The following is a 20323-nucleotide window of genomic DNA, read 5'->3' on the forward strand; positions in this document are numbered from 1 at the left end:
GATTAAATTGGTCACTTTTGTAGACAATCATCACCAAAGACTAATGTACCTCAGAGACTGCACCTGCCTACCCACCTCCTACCTCAGTCAGGGTCTGAAGTCCTGGTAAAGTGCAATACATTATTTCAACATAGGATAGGATATATGCCATGTCACACATAGTATCAGCTTCCTGGGAATTATTTGTAATGCCTGTTGCAGCATCCATCTCATACAGCTGATTAAAGCAGGCTTCCTCAATCTTTGGATTGCTGTTTCCCAGTTACAATAAACAGAAACTTGGGGAATAAGACAAAAACAAACAAACAAACAACAGAAACAAACCCAATAACCAACTAAACATGAACACTTATTTTTTGCTTGTTCTGCCTTAATTCTTCTGCAGGACATGGTACCCCTCTGCTGGGCAAGAACAGATGCAACGCCAAGGAGCTACAAACCAGAGCTGACAGACCAGTAAACCGAAACTGGCCCATATGGGCTGAAAGTGGTAAGGGAAGATGAGTGAGGCAACGTGTAGCTGGCCACAAGCCTGAGAACACAGGGAGTCTGGATACAAAACAAGCAAATACCGGTCACAACTTAGACTTAGTTCCCTAAACACTGTCCAAACTACAGCATAACGTTTTCGTAAAATCTGTGAAAACGGGTCACCTTGAAGTCTAAATTGTTGCAATATTTAGGATATCAGGAATAAGAAAGAATTTGATAAAATTAGATTTTTGATAATGAAAAAATGATTTGTGAGCTATAAAGTCTGCACCATGTGACACTCGTAAAGGACTTTAACCCTAACTTTTGCATCCATAACTTTTTTTTTTTTTACTTTAGGCATTAAGTATATATACATATGTAAACATAAGTACTTGTAAAACATGACAAACATAGTAAAGATAAGAAATTCAGACATTAGTAGTGACTCAGATGAAGAACCAAATTCCTACCAGAGACATATGATATCACAAACATTTTTGGGAAATAGTTAAATCTTACTCTGGCCTCTGAAGAATGCTAAAAAGAAAAGCCAAATAATCTTATTACCCTTAAGACTAGGGTGTAGTTGCCCATTTTGTTTCAGATTTCTTGTTCAGTTCTGCCTGCTCGAATTCTGACTCTGCTTGATTTTCCATGGGTTGAGATACTAAGCATTTTTAAACCAAGGAACGATCACAAAAAAGTCCTGTTTAAAGGTAACAATCTAGTATGTGGCATCTAGAAAACCATGCTTCTGTTAAAAATATAAACACCAAGCAAAGTTTGATAATATTTTTTACCCTTTTTATTAAAAACAGTCATTACACTTGACATACATTTGGCAAAGCTTCAATCATTGTATCTCTGATTTTCAGGTAACCAATTGCAGGCTATCACAAAGCGACACTAGGAATGCAATTACTGGGTTTGGGGTCAGCGCTACAAACTTCAGGTTTTGCTTCAGTTATTTTGTTGATTCTGTTTTTAGCTTGCCTGCGTGACGATCAAGAAGAGTATATTGGCTTCAGATACATTTGTATTAGATGTACAAATGTGAACGTAGTGTAGAACTGCACCCTATACCCGCCACTAGATATCAAAGAGAATACTCTTCTAGGTCTTCACTGTCCAGATTGATTTATCACTTTGCACCACATTTCTTTTCACATTGTCCCAATGCCTTTGAAGCCTATCACTCCAAGCCTTTTGCTTGGTGAACCAAAGTTTGTTGCATTCAGAAACATTTTTCCTAAACAACTTTTTAGAGACCATGAAAGATGACAAATCTTACTGACAGGAAACTCTCCAGAGGGGAAAAAGCCTGTGGCAATAACAGAAGCCAATACAGAGCCTCAGTAAAGTTTTTCTAAGCAAACATACACACAAATGCTTCAACTATACAGCAGCTATATTGACAAGGGGGGCGGGCTGGAGGGGGAACGACAGAGGAGAGTATCTTCTCCTAGTCATTATCCAAATTCTCAAAAGGACTAGATTTACATAAGAAAAACCATCCGTCCATTTACCAAGACGCATTACATTGTTCCATTTGCTGCTCTTGTTTTAGGTCAAGTGGAAGCTTCTTTTTTCAGTTTTTCTAATATCTCATCTGGTGTCACCGATACCAAAATCTTCACCACTTTATCACGGGATTTACCACCCTGGTTCAGACACACACAAAAAATTATCTTGCAGAGAATCACCACCAAACACACATTGCCAAAAAGCTCATTGTGATGCCAGTACATCAGGTATTGAAAAATTATACAGCTATTGCTGAAAAATAATTCTTAGAGTGTAGGTACACAGAAATAACAGCAGTAAGACATGGTTCATCAGTGTCCTTTGTAGTTATTTTAAAAGTGGAAAGCAATGCCTCATCTACTCTGGTTTTAAAATTGGATACAGCTTTCAGAGCATACCCTGAATTTATGCCCTTTTAATAAGCTAGAATAAAAAGTAAGGAATGGTAAGTTTCCAAAATTCAGCTGTATCATCTAGAAGTAAGACTGCAACTGCATTTGCATTTTATTTTTTTAAAAGTTACTGTATATAGTTGATAGACGTAGACTTTTAAATCTTCCTTCAACACTGTCTTCCACAAAGTATTAGTTACTCTTAAGCTGAATTCTCAGGTTGATAATAGCAATAAAATGAGAATAGATTGCATTGTACATAACCTCTAAGCTATTCAGATTCGTATGGCAGTTATTTTAAATATTGTTGACTTGTTTTTGTATTACTGACAAAATTGCTATTTTACAGAGGAACTGGCAAATTTGCAATTTCATTCAATTTTGCCTGAAGCTACAACTTTGCCTGTATTCAGTAGAAACATGAGAAACAAATATGTTGTACTTTAATCTGAGGCCTGACAAAAATCTTTGAAGATCCAAAAGGACATCTTGAATAAGGTCTTAACAGTGCTATACAGAAATATGGCATGAATTTTAAAATTAAAAATAGATTTTTGAAGCAGACTAGCCAGCTGATGATGAAAATCAAGCCCCTTGGGTAGAAATATTACCATATTTCCAAAGCCCTATTTTATACTGGATTGTTTCCCACTTGGATTAGTTTTGGTACTGTTATCACTTATCATAAAACAAGTAGCACATAAGAGAAAGCAAATAGTACAAAAATCACTCAATGTGTACACCCAGCAGATCAGGATGGGAAATCTAAGTCACAGATAAAAAACTGACTTTACCATAGTGCTTCACTGAGAACAAACAGTGGTTTGTGAAAAACAACACTAGCATGCAATTATTTGGACAGTGTGGGTCAGATCAACTGAGTCAAGAAGGTCGGATAACACTGGCCCCTTTTATGCTCAACTCTGCTTAGCACTTATGAGAATAATCTAGTTAAACCTAAATGTCTCTTTAAGACAGGAGGGTGTTATTGTAAAATGTTGATTGAATTAAGGAGTTTGCCCAGGAGTCAAGAAAACAAGAACCAAGCCTTAGCATCTCTACCTTTAATCAAAGCTGTGCTCAATTCATTAATTGTATTCCATTTACCACTATCTTTCAACAGACTTCTACAAATACATTAAACAAGCACAGAAACATAAAAAGCACAGTTTTTCATTTTGCTCTCACACAAACTGTACATTAACATGGTTGGAAAGACTGACATATGAGTTCAATGCATTAATAAGACAAATTATTTATTCAGTGCAATGAATAATACAGTTTCCACTTGCCAAGTCAACACATACAAGTTCTACTAGTACAAAGAAACTGTTAAGACCCACATTGAATGGATGTGTTTACAAATTACTCAAATACAGAAGTACCTTCAAAAAATGAATGCAAAGTTATGAATAAAATGCACATTTTTCTGCAAAGCACAAACTATGTGTATTGAATTTGAAATGAAAACAGAAGAATCTTCAAGGGTCACAGTAAACATGAACTGCATACATTTTTGAAAATATATCATGACAAGAAGTATTCTGACTATGTACTCAAGCTGTGGTTCTTCTTATATTAGGTTTTTCCTCAATGAATCATTCCATTAACTCAAACACTTTTCAAATGTCTTTTGGACTGAACTTGGAGAGTATCTCCAGTGACTAACTCAGTGAATAACAATTCAGAATATTGAATTTAAAGTGCAGTAAGGGAAGACTGAAATAAAGAAAAAAAAAAAAAAAGTACCTTTTCTAAAATAACTTCACTCTTCTTCACTTCTAGCACCTTAGAGAGGTAACGGCACAGCTCTGCATTTGCCTCCCCTTCTGACGGCGGTGCAGCAATAGCTACACCTACTGCCTCAGCTGTCACATCTGGAACAGATATTTTAAAGAGTTTATGCTCTGAATATTCAAAACTTCTGGTTATCATTTCCTAAAAATGAACGCCTATGCTTTCAAAAGCATTTCAGTTTACAACCAAATGACCTCCTAGCTCAGGAGGTAACTCCTAGATCAGCAGGTAACTCAGTCTTTTTATACTTCACAAATTCCCTGAACTGTTAGTCAGTACGAACAACGATAACTTTCCAGCACAAAGAACAGCAAAGCCTTTAGACCCGTGCCAGTGGGCAGCTATGAATTATCGGCTTTTATACTCTAGCAGTCGGGGCGCTGTGGTAATGTTCTCTCTGTATTGCCCATTCTGCTGCTGGCATACGCCAGCTTGGTACTGTGCAGCATAACACAAACCGTATTACCCCCAGTACGCACACAAAAAAAGCATGGCCAATTGGCTGGCCCTGAGATCTTTGCTATCATCACGCTTCTTTTGGCTCAATCGGCAGCACATCTAAGCATGCTAATGTGTGCTCAGATTTTACTGACCACAAGTAAAACTCACCCAACAGATCAGTGTTTCTTGGATGTAGTGACTGAAACATGATACTCATGTTCACGTTCGCTTCTACTGTTTCAGCTTTTAGATTTATATGTTTTTAAACCATAACTATTATGGCCTAAAACTGCTTTTAGCTTTAATCCTTGTTGAAATGGATGGAAAAAGACTTCAGCATCGCTCTTCTCGGAGAGGGAAGGAACCCAGCCAGGAACAGGCCCCTGCGTCAGGCGCGCACCTATCAATGTAAAAACCCGCTCTAGTTTGTCCAGAGCACCCAGACTTGTAGCGAGGGCACACATTTCGTGAGCTCAAACTGTTATAGCAAGAGGAAAACACCACAGGCCCTTAGGATCAAGCAGCAGGCGTAAAACCGAAGCGCTGCGCCCGTGTGTTTGAAGGAAAGCACAGAAGCATTGAGGCGGGAAGAGCCCTTCGAGACCATCTGGTTTGCCGCCCCTTCTTTCACAAATCAAATAAAACAGAGGTGTGTTGGGGATTCACAGCACGAACTCGGGGCTGCCTGGGGGGCCGAGGGCCCCTCCTGCCCGTTCCCCTGTCCCCCAGCCGCAGGCTGACGGTGACACACCGCCTGAGGGACGCTGCCGCCGCCCCGGCCGCCGGGGCCCACGGAGCCCCTCGGGCTCCCCCTGCCGAGCCCGCCCCGCCCGCCCGCAGCCCACCTGTGACGGCGCTGCAGCGCGCGCCGGGCTTGGCGCGAACCGTCACCCTCACGCCGCCCTCGGCCGCCACCACCGGCCCCGCGGCCAGCACCGGCCCCGCGGGCTCCTTCGCGGCTCCTCGGCTCTGAAAGAGAGAAACGCGCCGTCAGCGCGGCCACCGGCCCGGCCCGGCCCCGCCGCCCCGCACGCACCTTCCCGGGCATGGCCCCGCCAAGCCGCCGTACCGCCGCCGCCAGCACCGGGCGGAAGCCGCTGGGGCCCGGCATGACTCCGCGCTGCCCTTCCGCCAACAGCGCCCGGCCCCGCCCCCGGCCCCGCAGGCCCCGCCCCCGGCGGGCCTGGCCCCACCATGAAAGTCCCAGGAAAGTCTCCAGGGCTGGGGGTGGCTGGGGGGGTCCCGTCCCGTCCCCCCCCTTCTCGCCCCCAAGTCGTTCTCCAAGCAGTGCTCTAGTACACCGTCAGAAAGGGTACAGAGTTCTGTACGGGAAAAAGTGTAAAACTACACCGACTGCATCTGATTACCATAGGCAGGAGAATGAGTGGCACACACATCGCCCTTAGTTCATACTAATTTTTTAGTATCAGGTTATCCAGTCAAAATAGCATCATTACAAGTCCTGTATTCCCATTTTCACATTATACATTTTCTTATAGGCACATATGTATATACAGTGGCTATGTCCATAACCTGTGTTCCAAAACAGCCCTTCTAAATTAAGAGATTCCGGAAAGATCCATTTATTGGAGAATTGGACTTCGTCTTTCTTTGCTGCAGCTGCTGTCTGGAGTGTTAAGTCCATTAATTCTCCATGGCTCATCCAAGGAGTCTAGATGATAGCAGTACGAATCCAGCTTTGCTGATGGACTTCCAAAACAAAATAATATACATACATAGCAGTAATTCATGTCCTTAGGGTCATTCCAAGGTTACTTTGGAGAGAAGTGCAAGCTGGTAGTAGAGCAGCAGAGTTACTTTTTAGGACAAGTTGGGGAAAACGTACATGTGAAGTTCATAACTAGTACAGATTTTCCAGTTCAAGAAATGAATTCTACTACGTGAGAAATAAAGGGTTCAAAATATAAAGCCATTAATCACAACATACTATTTAAAACAATCTTTTCAATATACAGAGTACTTATGCCACTTGATGCTTCATTAAGAGGAAAAGCTAAGTTACATTCTGCTAACAATGACGCAGAGAAAATAGCTTTCCTGGTACCTCTCAAACAAGTTAGTTTTGTTTTAACACATTCATGTCATTTCACAGAATTGTCTTACTGCCACCAACAGTGAGCTAAAGTCCAATGATACACTGATACATCCAAGACGATCATGTGAAATTATGTATAAAATATTATTTCTGGTATCTGTCCATCTTCTATTGATGTCCCATTGTTGTTACCCGGCGAACTATAAAAGACAAAGCATGTTTTGCTAGCAGTAGGAGATTCGTGGATCACCTTCTTCAATCCTTTTGTTCCATAGTGGGAATCAGGACCCTGAAAAACACCAGAAGACATTAGCAACTGAATGAAAACGTGTAGCAAGACCCATAAAGTTTTGAAGTTCAAACACTACTTAATTAACAGTTAAAAATAAAGAAATCTGTATTTAGACACTTTCCCATCAGAAAGAAGACAAAAGACAAACCCTTGGCTCAAAACAGCTTTTTCTTCTATACTGTTCTTACTTTTAACGTTGCACAAGCAGTGTAGCAAACCGTTGGCAGAATCTCTATAGGTTCTTTGAACATGACTCTGAATGTACTGGCAGTTCCGTCGCAACTAAATCCAGTATCATTTTGTCCCAGTGTTTGATTCTTCTCATAATCAATTATCTGCATAAAGACACAAAAACCGTATCTTTAGATTTATGAGCTTGAGAAAGATTCTTACTGTACACACATTAGAGTATTACCAGTGAAACACTTGCCTACTCCACCCAGTTTAATTGCAACAATAGTCCAGTCTCAGAACTGAGATAGGTGCAATTTCCTAACAATACTGGGAGGGCTGACCCAGCAGTGTGGTGAACCATGGCTTTTGCATTTTTACACAGGCTGTCCAATCTGTGCGCTAAACTCAGCCCACAGCGCTGTTCCAACCAGGTTATAGGCTTTGCCTGAGAGGAGATGAAGAATAGCTCAAACCTTCAGCTTTGACCTTAATAAACTATGTATGATCCTATACTTAGATTTGCTGATTTTTGTACACCTACACAGCCCCCATGAGGGAAGCACAAGAGGCTGAACCCACATGCTTCACAGGCTGTGGTTCACTTAGAAAACAAGTTTTTACAGATAACGTAAACAGTCAATGGTATATTTTTAGAAGAAAACAAAAACTTGTGCTTCAATGTTTTATACAATTTATTTCTATTCCATATTCAGTAGAAAAATTACACTCAGACCACATATTTCTTTTGCCTTCAGTTTTAGTGGCAAATAGGAATTTTTAGCTGATATGTCAGAAATAGCAGATATACTTCTCATTTTGGATAGCAATTTCTGATCCATGCTGCTGAACATCTCCTGCAGAAGTAGGATACCACAGCTTTAGAGGAACATAAATACTGCTCATGATTGCTCCACTAACAACAACCCTAACGATTTTAATATTATTAAATTGCTATATAATTTTATTACTGCACCAGTGAGAGAATACTTTGCCTCAAACAGGGCTTCAAGTATTTTTTGCAGCCACAATCAAAATAAATACTAACAATTCTAATGCTGAAGGCATATGCCCCTTTAACATAAGTGATGTATTTGCAATATACATTACTACTACTTTAAGGCAAGTATAAAAAAAATATTTTTTTTCTGAAGCTCTGCCAGTATTGTATGCATTCAAAATGAAAGGTGCAGACACAACTTAAATGGCTGTCTGTAAGGACATAGTTTCCTATTCATCAGGAACTGGAGACAGTTTCAGAGTAAAGAAAATCTGTAGAGGATGGGTGGCCTTCATCTGAACCATAAAGGTGCATTAGCCTGTCAGTTTGGATCAGGAATGTGTTTCTCAAGTGAGTCTCTTGATCATTCCTACATAACATGCTTTGGTTTGCCTTGCAAGAACTAAATTCTTTTCACATGAAATAAATCCAGCAAATATATTGAGGGACCACACAAAAGGCTTTCATCTGCTGACAGGAATTTAGTCTAAGAGAATCAAACAATGGTTAATGAAAAGTAAAAATCCCCCAGTAAGTATAGTGTGGTACTGATGACTAGCAGCTAAATCTTTTGTTCTAAAGATCCACCCGAGTGCACTATACTACTCATTTACACAGATGTATAGTTTGAGGAAAACAAATTGATAACATTTCAAATCAAGGGATTTGCAAGTAAGTTTTTAAACTGAGGAATGTGGAAAAGACAATAAATTCCTTCAAAACCTCAACCCAGATACACTCTCTTTGGAACATCATAAAAGGAAAGATATTTTTTTTCCCTGTAAAAGACAGACACAAAATTCCTATACTTAAGTACACAATGGTCAGAGAACAGGAATCATCAAATAGGAAACAGAAGACAAATAAACTGCCCTTTAAATAGGATGCCAAGAAAAGAACTGGAACAGCATTTCCAACACATGCTAGAAGTGTACAAATAAAATGAGGACATCTGTCCCCAAATGAAGTCATGGATTCTTTCACAAAACATTCCACACACCTAGTAAATCAATGTGATGCTGTAATAGCAGGTTATGAAATACACAGCACAGAGTAACTGTGTCAGCCACAGAACGTTAATACCTCGCTAGAAAGCTTAGAAACAAATCAAAACTAAACTCAGTAAGAGAATTCAAATGGACTGAAATACCATACTTAAAAAGGGAAAGATACAGTGATGGATCAATATTACTAGAAGACAATCCTGACCACACATGCTAAGAGAGATCAGACAGGCTACAGGAGCAGGAAATACAATTTTAGTGGTGTCTTCAGTTATCCTCACAGACTGGGCAAGTGTCATATCAGGACATGAAGCAGGGGTGACATTTTTAGATGCTATCACTGACCATTTCATGAGATTGCTAACCAATTGCTCAGTAGGAAGAAACGCAACCCTTGATTTGGTACTGAGTGATTAGCAGGATCAGATTCAAAATTTCATAATGGAAACACTGTGTAACAGTGTCTGTAATATACTTAGAGTCAGCGTTCATACATGAACAACAGAAGTAAATCCACCACAGCTGTGCTGAACGTCAAAAAGAAAAATGAGGAAGCTTGTTCAAAATAAGCTAAAATAAGCAATTAAGAAAATCAAATCCTTTTAAGTAGCATACTACTAAAAGACACCACAATCCTCAGTACAGTACTAGCACACATCACCTATTAGAAAGGCTTGAGAAAAGGGAAAAAAGCTGGCATGACTAAACAGCACGGGGCTATTGCTGTAAACAAACAAAAAGGGCATCCTATAGAAACATTAATTAAAATAGAAAAGTTCAAACTGACACATTAAAACATAAAAGAGATATATAAAACTAAGCTTAACTAGAAACTTTATTAAAAGGACAGAGTGCACAACTGAACGCATTATAAAGCTGTGAAATTCCTTTGCAGAAAGCTTACAGGAATTCAAGGTTACAATGGACAAGTGTTCTGAAGCAAGATTCCCTGGAAGTTACCAAACAGAGAGACCAAATCAGTCTCAGGAAAAGCCTGTTCTGAAAACAATCAAAGGATGGGAGACTAGAGTGGATAGGAAGAAAAGTTCTGTGTTGTACTTACTTTTCCCTAGTCATCTGCTTATGACACTGTTGGGGATAAAATACAGCTTAGATTCCATGCCTCTCAGACTATCCTATTTAGCTATACACCAAACCTTCTGTATTAAGCATAGTTTCTGCATAAGCCTATTTAAACAGAATATACTGTACCTGTATATTGACTTGATAGTCTGTAGGTCCGTGAATAGATCCATATAATCCAAATCCCACTATAGAAATTCTTCTGTTAACTGTGAACCTAGTAAAACACAAGCCAATAAAGGAATTTAAACAATTGTGATGGGTGTGTTTTACCTTCTTCCCAGTCAAGGAAGAAAAAGAATCCCATTGAAGAGTGCAAAACCAAACTGAAAATGACATTACATTAATATTTTTCAATAGTGTTTTCTATTTAGATTTCAATAGTAAAAATAAATAAAAGTGTTTTGTTTTGTTTTTTAATCAGTTTTATTGCATAAAGCTTTATGAATCCACTGAGGCTTTTTTATTTTATTTTATTTTAATATTTAAGATTACTAAATAAAAAATGACCAGATTCTTGATCTGTTTTTATTTCAGTGATATTCAAAATCCTTTGTATTTTAAAACTGGATATGCAGCAAATACCCCACCCCTCTAGAAAGTACCCAGGCCTTTTGAACTTTGTTCTTTGCTACTTTATATTTCATCAGTGCAACAGCCGAAGTTACTTTAAAAAAGGAGAAGATTAGATGTGCCCAAACAGAACCAGCTAGTCTGTTACTGTATCTTATGCCAAATATTGGAAGTTGAATAAGAGATATTACTGCCTTTCTTCATGCACTTCTCTGTCTCCCCTTCAAATAGTTTCCAAAGCCATACCTAATCCGATCACTTGTTCCACTGTAGCCCCAGCGACTCTCCACTTGCTGGAACCTGTTAATGCTGCATTCTTTTCCTCTCAGACAACATCTGGGTCGGTCAATATAATCTACTTTTGGCTTAGGATTGACAGTAAAATGCAGAAAGAGATTTACTACTTCCCGATCTGACAAGATTCCAGACTGAGCAGGGCCTATGAAAAGAAAAAACTTCCAAGATAATTCTAAGACTTAATCCAACTATAATATTTAAACCACATATATTTGCACACCAAGGATGGCAACGTTTTCCAATGGCCAGACCATATTCTACAGGATGTTCTGCTTTCATTAAGACTGCATCACAATGTCTATTAATACAATATTAATAATAACAGGATAGAGTGTTAAGGATCTCAGCACTCACAGATGAGCATTGCAGAACTATTGTGCAGAACTAGTAAGACAAAGAACCCCAGAACTCACCTGCTGCAAACTCTTCAATAGTCATTAATGGAAAACGAATTAAGGAAAGAGCTCTTCCAAGGACTTTCTGTTTGTTTCCAAATGTCACAGGCAGTTGTTGTCTTTGACATTCAGCTTCTGCCCAACGAACAACAGCTCCAAAAAGTCTACTTTCTCGAATACTAAGGGTATCTCTTTCTAGAACTGCACACAATGTGTCTGTGTTATGTGAAAAAAATATTAACAGATTTGAGTCAGTATTAATCCAAAACAATTCTACACGATTTAAACAAGCTTAAAACATTAAAAAAAAAAACGCTCAGAATTTTATAATACCACACAATGTGTCTTAGGACTGAAGAAGTCTCCCAATAGTGTACAGGTGTCCTAGCTAAAAAATAAAAAAATAATAAAAACCTTCTTCTTCCTGCCATGAAGATAGAATATAAACTTTCTTCTTGATTCCTAAGAGTGTGACTATATATAATCTATATACTATAGGTCCTATATATGGGATATATAGGTATAATATGCTATATAATCTATGTAGTGACAACCAATAAATACCCTGAAGAATTTCCATGGCTATGGCAAGATCAAAGCTGGCAGTGGTCAAGTACAGTGGTGAATGTACAATACCACTCCAGTTATTCATGACAACACCGTCATGTTCTCAGCCGATTATCAACCTGCCAATCTCGACCAACTATAGACACAAGAAGCAGCAGTGCACACAAAACCAGTTTAAATGTACATGAAAATGATCTTAAACATTGACGCATTTGCCTCCCACAAAGTTTTAAGGTGGAACACAGGATGTCAGGCAAGCTACTCTCACAGGAAAATTTGCTTTTGTAAAATGCATTTCTTACATGTTCTGACATTTTAGAAAGAGCATATGCAAGAAGTCTCTACTGATTATTTAAGGTTTAGTTTGCTCAACTCTCAGTTTAACATAGAAGATGAGCCATAAAAAAAAAAAAAAAGTGTTTTTTTCACATTCTGAATCTTCTGTCTTCTTCAGTCTTCAGGATTTTTTTACATGCCCTGAATTTGAGTGAGGCATGTTTGCTGTCACAGAAAAGTCACAAGTCAAAACAGATTGAGATTTATCAAGAGTTTATTACATAGTATTATTAACTTTCAGTCTGGGTCTAAACCCACTGAACACAAGTTAACAATGACTTTCGTTAAGCAGCTGGAATACCTTTCTTCAATCTGAGTTTAGGATACAATCTGGTCTGGAGTAGAATCTTAGACATATATAGTAACAATCAAGTTTAAGTAACCAAATATACAATTGCTGGCTTTTTGTAAAGGAAAAAGTATAGAAAGCAGAATTACCAGCAGAATTCTAACCCAGTTTATATTTAAAAAACAAATAAAGAAAAAAAAAATTCTACACGTTGTACCTGATTCGTGCAACCTTGAAGAGAGAAGTATCACACAGCAACAAAACACTATGGTGCCCTTTGGAAGTTTAACACTTAGGACACAAGAAGGAACTTACCTATATCAATATCGGTAAAGCCTTCTGCACTTATTGCATCCATGGTACTTTTGTCTATTGTGTCGAGACAAAGACTAGCAAGCTGAGGTTCGTCAAACAAACGAGCCTGAGAAAGTAAAGTAGTATAGCTTTGGTTACTGCGCTGTTGCAAGCATCAAGCTGTTAAATCGCTAATTCTAAGAAGCAAGTATTTTTTAACTCAATGTAGGTCTAAATTAAAATAGGCTGATTTGTCTGTCTGGTGTTTATATCTTCTAGAGCACTTACATTCTCAAAGGAGAATATAATTGAGGAGAATTCACTGCATACAAGGTTTCCTTCATGCTTATAATTTTAGTTTTGGAAATGTAACTGTAAAAAGTACATATCATATCTACTATAGTGATATGAACTATCTTATAAAGACAAACAAAAAAATAACTAGGATATTCACGTAAATATACTGTAGAATATACAGGTCTCATCTGAAATGTCCCAGTACACTGTGTATTAAAAAAAAAAAAATCTTCTACATTACCAATAAAAGCCAAGACAAGTCTGTAAAAATGCTAACAAAGCAACAAGGCATTTTCAGACATAAATTAAATGATGTGATGGCAACTCCCCTGTGAAGTAATATTACTTAGTTATTCCCATCCAAATACCAATTTTCATAATAAATCAAAACTAAACTTAAATTTACCTACCTGAGTAAGCAGCATAAAGGCATTATCTGCTCGGAGGTGCTTCGTCAGAAAATCCACACAATGTGCTTCCAGGGCTGGGACTGCATACTTCTTAGCAGTGTAAAGAGTAGTCATGACTGTTTCTGGACCAATTTGAACTTCATCTGAATAAAGAAACCTAGAAATCAATACACAGATAGATATAATAAAAACGTATCTTGAAATGCCGTCAAGCGCAACATAATCTCTTTACATTTAGAATGCAGGTAAAAGATTTGCACTGCAAACATGTAACAGTTCTCCGTGTTGCATTTTTACAAATTAATAAACTAACTAAAGGGTTAAAGAAAGACTATTACATTAACCTAATGGCATACATTTGTTTTAAATACACATTACTCTCTACGACTGATCTGGCTGTACTAGTTATACATAGCTACCAAACTGTAAACAACAGCTGAGCTGCAGAATTACTTAGCGTATTAATGCATGCTCTTTTGATTCACTACTAAAAGCTGTATTCCTAAATATCAATACCCAACCCTCTATGGCTGCATTACTGATTTTAATTTACTGAAAGTGCATACTAGCTTCTTCACAATAAGGAGAAGAGTGTCAAGGACTTCTGCTGTGATAACATCTTGTGTGACAGTCACCATTCTCCAGCATTCAGAGGAGACGAAAGCGAGTAATATTCTCGCAGATGACCTTGACTCTATTCCTGCTGCAGACTGACATAGGAAAAAACCCTGGCTTCTCTCCACTGCTTGAGGTTTTATGATTGCTTGAGATTTTAGCAGAAAGCAGTGAACCAAACCATACAAGTCTCCACCAAAACCAGGAAAAAAAAATCTCTTTCCTGAGCAGCTGTTACTTGAAAACAGAGAAGATTTATTTTGAGGTTCTGCATGGAAAAGATGACTTTTTAAAAATAACTTTTCTTTCAGATGACATTGAAGATAATCTTATTGTTATTTCACCAGGTTTTCAGATAATAATCAAGATTATTCTGTCATTTACAGAAATACATCTGTACTACACAAACATGTCATCGTCGTGGTCCACCCCCCCCAGCACACACAGCTGATTAAATATAATAAACCAGGGCACATTTACAAACGCAGGAATCACACAAGGACGGACAAGCCTTTTAAGCTTCTTCGTATTTTTTGTTTGGACCTCCTGGAAATGAATGCCAAACAACACATTGAGAAGGAAGGCACGTTTAGAAGGGTTTTTAATGTAACAGTAATAATCACTTTAAATGTTTAACAGAAGAAACTTGTGAAAGGAACAGACTCAGACTTGCTTGCAACATTGGGAGACCTAAGTAATGAAAAAATTGAATAAAGGTTTCAGATACAATTCTTCACTGTTTATATTTCTTATTTTCCTTAGAAAACCCTAATTCTTAGTAATTGCTAACTATTTAGTTGTGTATCAGTATGAATGTTTATAATACCCTTCAACTGAATTCACTGCCGCTTACAGGTATGTAAGTATCATTACAGTACTCTAATCCATTCAAATGGCCAACTTCCACATAACTTAGGAAATCTGAATGAGGCTCCAAATCAACTCTTTAAGCTGAATTTACATCAAAACTTTTAGAAAAGAGTTTAACTGAACGCTGACCTTGTTAGTAAACGTTTCATACAGTTCATTTAGAACTGATTTATGAAAGCTATAAACTATTTGCTGATGAAAATGACAGGATGACTTGCCAGCCACAATCACCGACAAATTTAAGAAACTAAGATCTAGTAGGTAGGGTTTTCAACATGCAGTTCTGTATACCAGACTGACAATTAGCTCATGAAAGCACGGAATAGCACATTATGATTTTGGCTTTAACATTTTTAACAGTTCATTTTAAAATGTCCTAAAATTCCTTGTATGATTTTAGAGAGCTTGGAGGCAAAGATCACATAAGAGTCAAAAATTAAGAGGCTGATAAAGAGCACCATTACCACACACACACACACTACAAAGTTTTACTAAATCCTACCCCCCCAAAAAAAAATCACCAAGTTGTTTTTGGCACACAACTTTGATTTTATTCCATAGTGTGTCCAACCTGTGGCCAACGAACAGATTGGATCACTTTGTACACTTTATAAGAATCAGGGTGCAGTTCCAAACTCCACTTTTCTCTGATGTTTCTTTTCTCAGTTTTGCAGGTGGTTTTTTTCCCCCATATGATCAAAAAACAATTACATGGCCAAAATTAAATGTGGCAACAATGAATGTGCACCCAAGTTTTTTTCATTCATATGACTTCTGTTAGCTGCAGGATGCTTTTTCATTCCATGAAGGCTCTGTGGAGATACATTAAGAGACATTCCCCAGCTGCACGTGTGTCAGTGACAAAAGTGATGGGACTTAAGCGATTAAAGCTCTGACAACTGAAAGTTACCCAGCATCAAGTCCATCACCTAGACCTCATGATGCACCAGGGAAGGGCGTAACAACGCATAGTAACAGGACATGTGATACAGTTACATACTTTTAAACTGAGTAAACTCCTGATAAGGAGTATCCAAGTATATTAAGAATGTCACATAGTCAGGTGTGTTTGTTCAATATTCCATGTTTTTGACAACGTCAGTATTTTCAAAACCAACCAGTAGTCTTTTGCAAGTACTGAAAAGTATGAATTTGCAAAGCTAAAAGGTAGCTGTAAGCACTGCAAAAATTGTAATACACTGCGTTGTTCTAGGATGTTGTATAATCCTGTTTCCCTTCAGCATGCAGATGGATGGTCACGATGCATTCACCTACTCATAAAAGAGGAACTCTAGGTGTGTCTTCTCTCTAAAAATCCCTCTGCTCCTGTGCCAGGAACTCTGTCTCTGTGCTGCCTCTCCCACTTGTGGCACGCCTGAACTAGCACTCCTTTGTGTTCATACCACTGCTCTGCCTCCATGCAACCCAGTAGGGCTCATGATCACTTATCCTCCTCCCTCCTCTCGAGACTTACAGAAAATAACCTGAACTTCAGATACTGACCAGTTGTATTGCCATCCAGGATGGCAGATGGGTGCATAGACCACTTTTAGTGACTTGAACAAACAATTTTTTTCCAAGTGACCACTTCATCATTCATTTTGCCTAAGCATTCAATTTTTACATGGCTTCTTTACTCTCAGGTTAGCACTTCTTTATCTCCTAGTCCCAAACATCTTCCCAACAGGTGAAGTATTTTCACCACTCTAAAAAACACAGGAGTCTTCTTCCAGTTGATCATGATTAATCCTCCGTTTACTGCTTGCCAAAGTCCTCTGCAAACACATTTGGAAAATGGACTGCTAAATTTGTGCCATGTTGTCACTTTCCTTCATACTGTGACCAAAGAACAAATTAAATTATTTCAAAATGTATATGAATGGAAACAAACAAAATAATCTGACTACAAACCAAACTCTAAACCACAGAGGCCTAGTACGAGTGCACTTCAACATCCTGGACCACTGCAATTCAATTTGTGCAGTTTGAAACATAAAGAAAATAGTTTATTACTTGTGAATTAGAGAAAGCAGATTCAAGACTTTGGGACTCTCACATTACTTCACTTCTTAGGGATTTATCCGACAAATTACTGAAGTAGTCAGCTGCTTTAAAAAAGCTTCTCTGGCTCACATCTGAAAACTCTTCAGGCAAAAGCAATACTGGGTGGCAAGCCAAAACACACACCAGTCATTTCTACGTCTTTGAGCTCAGCCAATTATTTTCTATGAATGTTCTCGCTCCTTGCCCAGCCAGTTCTCAGTCTCCCTTTTTGCCATCTTTACAGTCAAGATTTTAGCCAACAGACAAGGAGAACTACCTACATTTCTCAAGGGGAAGGAAAAAAAAGAAAAAGAAACCCTGGAATTTATTACTGAAATTAAGCAGTACTATCAGTTAAAGATTCATTATTTTAAAATGACTTAACTCTAAAAATTCAGTATTTTAGAGGCTGATCATCAAATAGAAGCAATTGTAGCCAATTTAAAATAGGATATGAATATACCCAAAAGAAAAATTGAAAGAGAGAGATGTCACATTACCTTTGTGACTATCTGATGTTTAAAATGTTCAGTATCTAGCTCCCTTTTTCTTCCCCATAAATCTAATTCAATCTACAATCTATTTTGTAACACAACACTAACACCGAGGAACATTTACATCATGGGACAGGGAGACACCACTCCATCTCATTGGACATGAAATCAATTTAAGAGAATCTGAACTTTTTTTCATCACAAACATCTCTTCCTTTGGCTTTAAACTACAAGACACTTCAAGCAGTAAATCCTTAAGAAACATATCAACTACAGATAGAACAAAAGACATACGTAAATAAAAACAGAAATTAGCTGTGGAATGTTCCTAGCCATTACACTTCAAATTGGTCTTTGCAAAGATTAAAGAAGGGTCCTATAAAATACAACCATCATTACCTGACCAATTTACTAATGACAGATAAGAGGCCAACAACACAAGGTGCAATTCATGAAAAAAACAAACAGGCTGTCTTATAGTTTAGGTACCTTAAAAACTGTGTATAGGAGCATGGAAGAAGTCTAGTACTAGTCTGTACTGAAGAAATTCACCTTAGATATGTTTCTAACAAGGCGTTGCAATTTATATTTATTCCATTATCAGGGTTTGATTCTGAAGAGGGAGCTACCACATCCAAGGCAGGCAGCAGGCGTGCAGATTACCTGCTCCTGACCTAGGGAGGTAGTGACAGAAAAATAACAACACAGAACTCTTTTGAGGCCTTGTGGTTGGAACGAGTTCACTCTGAATATGTATCTATAATATAGGAGAAAGTTCTAAAAAGCTGCCAACTATTTCATACATACATCAAACCTGAAACACTTCAGTTCAGTCTGGTGATATTTCGACCAGATACAGGTATAACCAATTTACTTATGCAAGTGCCCTGGCCCTTACGTACCAGCAGCTCTACAGACACAAGGTGGCTTTTGTTTGCTTTGCTTACTTCTACAATTTTCAAACACTACCCTTCTCACCCTCCTGCTTTTGCATTTGTGTATTTAATCCAAACAAACTTCTCTCATTATAACCACTTCTCACTGTCTGGTGGCTTTTCCACATCTGTATACAGACACACGTCTCATTCATTTGCTATTAACCTTTGTAACAATTTTTGCTTGAAAGACACTTCCCACCATGCTACACAAGCACCTCACCTTACATTTTTGCCACTCCCTCTTTGCTGAGAAACCAGAAAATACAGTTTATTTCCTAAAGAGCAACACAGAGAAGTTGCTGCTGTGTACTTTTTAAAGCAAAATCAGTTGCTGTAACTCCCATTTCCATGATTACTAAAAGGACTACCTGATTCTTCTCGGCCTCAAAACAAAAATAAATTGTTAAGATTGGGGCCCTTACCGCATTACAGAAAGCTCTGAGACACTACGGATTCCTTTCCAGGCACTGATAATATTTGTTTTCAAAATGTTCATTACAGATACCTGTTTAATATGTTTTATAGAGGTTATGCCTAGCAGAGGAGTTTCTTGGAAAAAAAAAATGTAGGGTTAAGCAGGTGTTTGACATCAGTAGCCCATTTTACATACTTTTTCCCCACCAGTGCACTCATGGTCTCCCCTGGGTGGTTTGCATGTAAGCTCAGTTAGCTAACTGCATGCTGCTGCGTGCTCCCTCTCCACCCAAAGTATCTGAAATGTGTGAGTGCAATAGACATTTCTCTGGTAAACGGACACAGCTCACTACCACTGCTGGAAAAGAGAACTGCAAAATGAGTAAGTCGTCAAAGTAAATTATCAAATGAAATTAAAAGCTCAGTACAGCCTCAGTTCCTTCTCAGCCATCAGTAGGTGGATGGGCGGTTGCGACACTCAGGGATTGCTGAAGCACCAATTCCCATCACCTTCATTAAGAGACGAAACCAAAAAGCCAAATCAGCCCCCACCCCGTCCCATCCTGCGGGGCCACCGAACCAAAAACCAGGCCACCTCTGCTGGGGAAGGGATGCGGAGGGAAGAGGCATAGAGTAGGGCGCTGTGACCTTGTGTGCAGCCCCCGGCTGCCCGGGCAGCCCCTCGGCATCTCGGCGGTGGGGGGCAAACGGGACGGAGCTGGGGGGAACCGCCCCCCGGCGGCTCACGAGGCTGAGGGGACGGAGCTGGCGGGGGGAAGCCGCCGTGCGTGGGGACACCCACCTCACACCCACACCTCACGCCCCCCCCCTGCCCCGCAGCACCCCCGTCCCGACCTGAGCAGCGCCAGGAAGGCGGCGGGCTCCACGTCGGGCAGCTCGATCTCGGCCGAGGTGGTGGCCATGCCGCCGTTGAACATCGCGTCGAAGACGGCGCTGCCGGCCGCCAGGACGAAGCGGTGGGCGGGGATGCGTTGCTGGCCGGGCCCGGGAGGCGCCCCCCCGCCGCCGCCGCCACCGCCCCCCGAGGCCCCGCGGGGGCCGCCCTTGCCCACCACGAAGTGCACGTCGCTCAGCAGCTCGTTGGAGAAGAGGAAGGCGAAGCGCTCCCGCAGCGAGCCCTTGGTGGCCTGCCAGTTGTACAGCGGCTCCCGCTGCAGCACCGCGCCGCTCTCGGGGGCGGCCGGGGGGACGGCGGGGGCGGCGGAGGGGGCCGCAGCGGCACCAGGAGCGGCGGGA

General features: G+C 39.6%; 2 protein-coding genes across 3 annotated transcripts; both read right to left on the reverse strand.

Annotated features, from left to right (window-relative positions):
• Positions 1-1261: 1261 nt before the first annotated feature.
• Positions 1262-5814, reverse strand: C10H15orf40 (chromosome 10 C15orf40 homolog). The gene is made up of 4 exons (XM_035335743.1): positions 5665-5814; positions 5474-5597; positions 4140-4267; positions 1262-2135 (listed from the first exon to the last, which is right to left on the reverse strand). Exons 1-4 carry the CDS (start codon positions 5737-5739, stop codon positions 2043-2045), a joined length of 420 nt encoding a protein of 139 aa, XP_035191634.1. The 5' UTR covers positions 5740-5814; the 3' UTR covers positions 1262-2042.
• A 216-nt stretch (positions 5815-6030) lies between these two features.
• Positions 6031-20317, reverse strand: BTBD1 (BTB domain containing 1). Of its 2 annotated transcripts, XM_035335742.1 has the most exons (9): positions 20128-20317; positions 19922-20070; positions 13693-13849; positions 13007-13112; positions 11518-11715; positions 11054-11246; positions 10364-10451; positions 7165-7311; positions 6031-6973 (listed from the first exon to the last, which is right to left on the reverse strand). In XM_035335742.1, exons 2-9 carry the CDS (start codon positions 20002-20004, stop codon positions 6815-6817), a joined length of 1131 nt encoding a protein of 376 aa, XP_035191633.1. In that variant the 5' UTR covers positions 20005-20070; positions 20128-20317; the 3' UTR covers positions 6031-6814. The 2 variants fall into 2 exon arrangements, with proteins under 2 accessions (XP_035191633.1, XP_035191632.1); XM_035335741.1 differs by having other exon boundaries at positions 19922-20317.
• Positions 20318-20323: the final 6 nt, after the last annotated feature.

The sequence above is a fragment of the Oxyura jamaicensis genome, chromosome 10 (assembly GCF_011077185.1).
Source record: "Oxyura jamaicensis isolate SHBP4307 breed ruddy duck chromosome 10, BPBGC_Ojam_1.0, whole genome shotgun sequence".
Classification (NCBI taxonomy): Eukaryota; Metazoa; Chordata; class Aves; order Anseriformes; family Anatidae; genus Oxyura; species Oxyura jamaicensis.

Excerpts from the sequence above, each read along its gene's own strand:
- C10H15orf40 (XM_035335743.1), bottom strand. The coding sequence starts at position 5,739 with ATGCCGGGCCCCAGCGGCTTCCGCCCGGTGCTGGCGGCGGCGGTACGG. Across the intron at positions 5,598-5,664 it reads GCGGGGCCATGCCCGGGAAG|AGCCGAGGAGCCGCGAAGGA; the intron begins GTGCGTGCGGGG and ends TCTCTCTTTCAG. Across the intron at positions 4,268-5,473 it reads GCGCTGCAGCGCCGTCACAG|ATGTGACAGCTGAGGCAGTA; the intron begins GTGGGCTGCGGG and ends TATCTGTTCCAG.
- BTBD1 (XM_035335742.1), bottom strand. The coding sequence starts at position 20,004 with ATGTTCAACGGCGGCATGGCCACCACCTCGGCCGAGATCGAGCTGCCC. Across the intron at positions 13,113-13,692 it reads CCTTTATGCTGCTTACTCAG|GCTCGTTTGTTTGACGAACC; the intron begins GTAGGTAAATTT and ends TTACTTTCTCAG. Across the intron at positions 11,716-13,006 it reads CTTTACCGATATTGATATAG|ACACATTGTGTGCAGTTCTA; the intron begins GTAAGTTCCTTC and ends CACATAACACAG.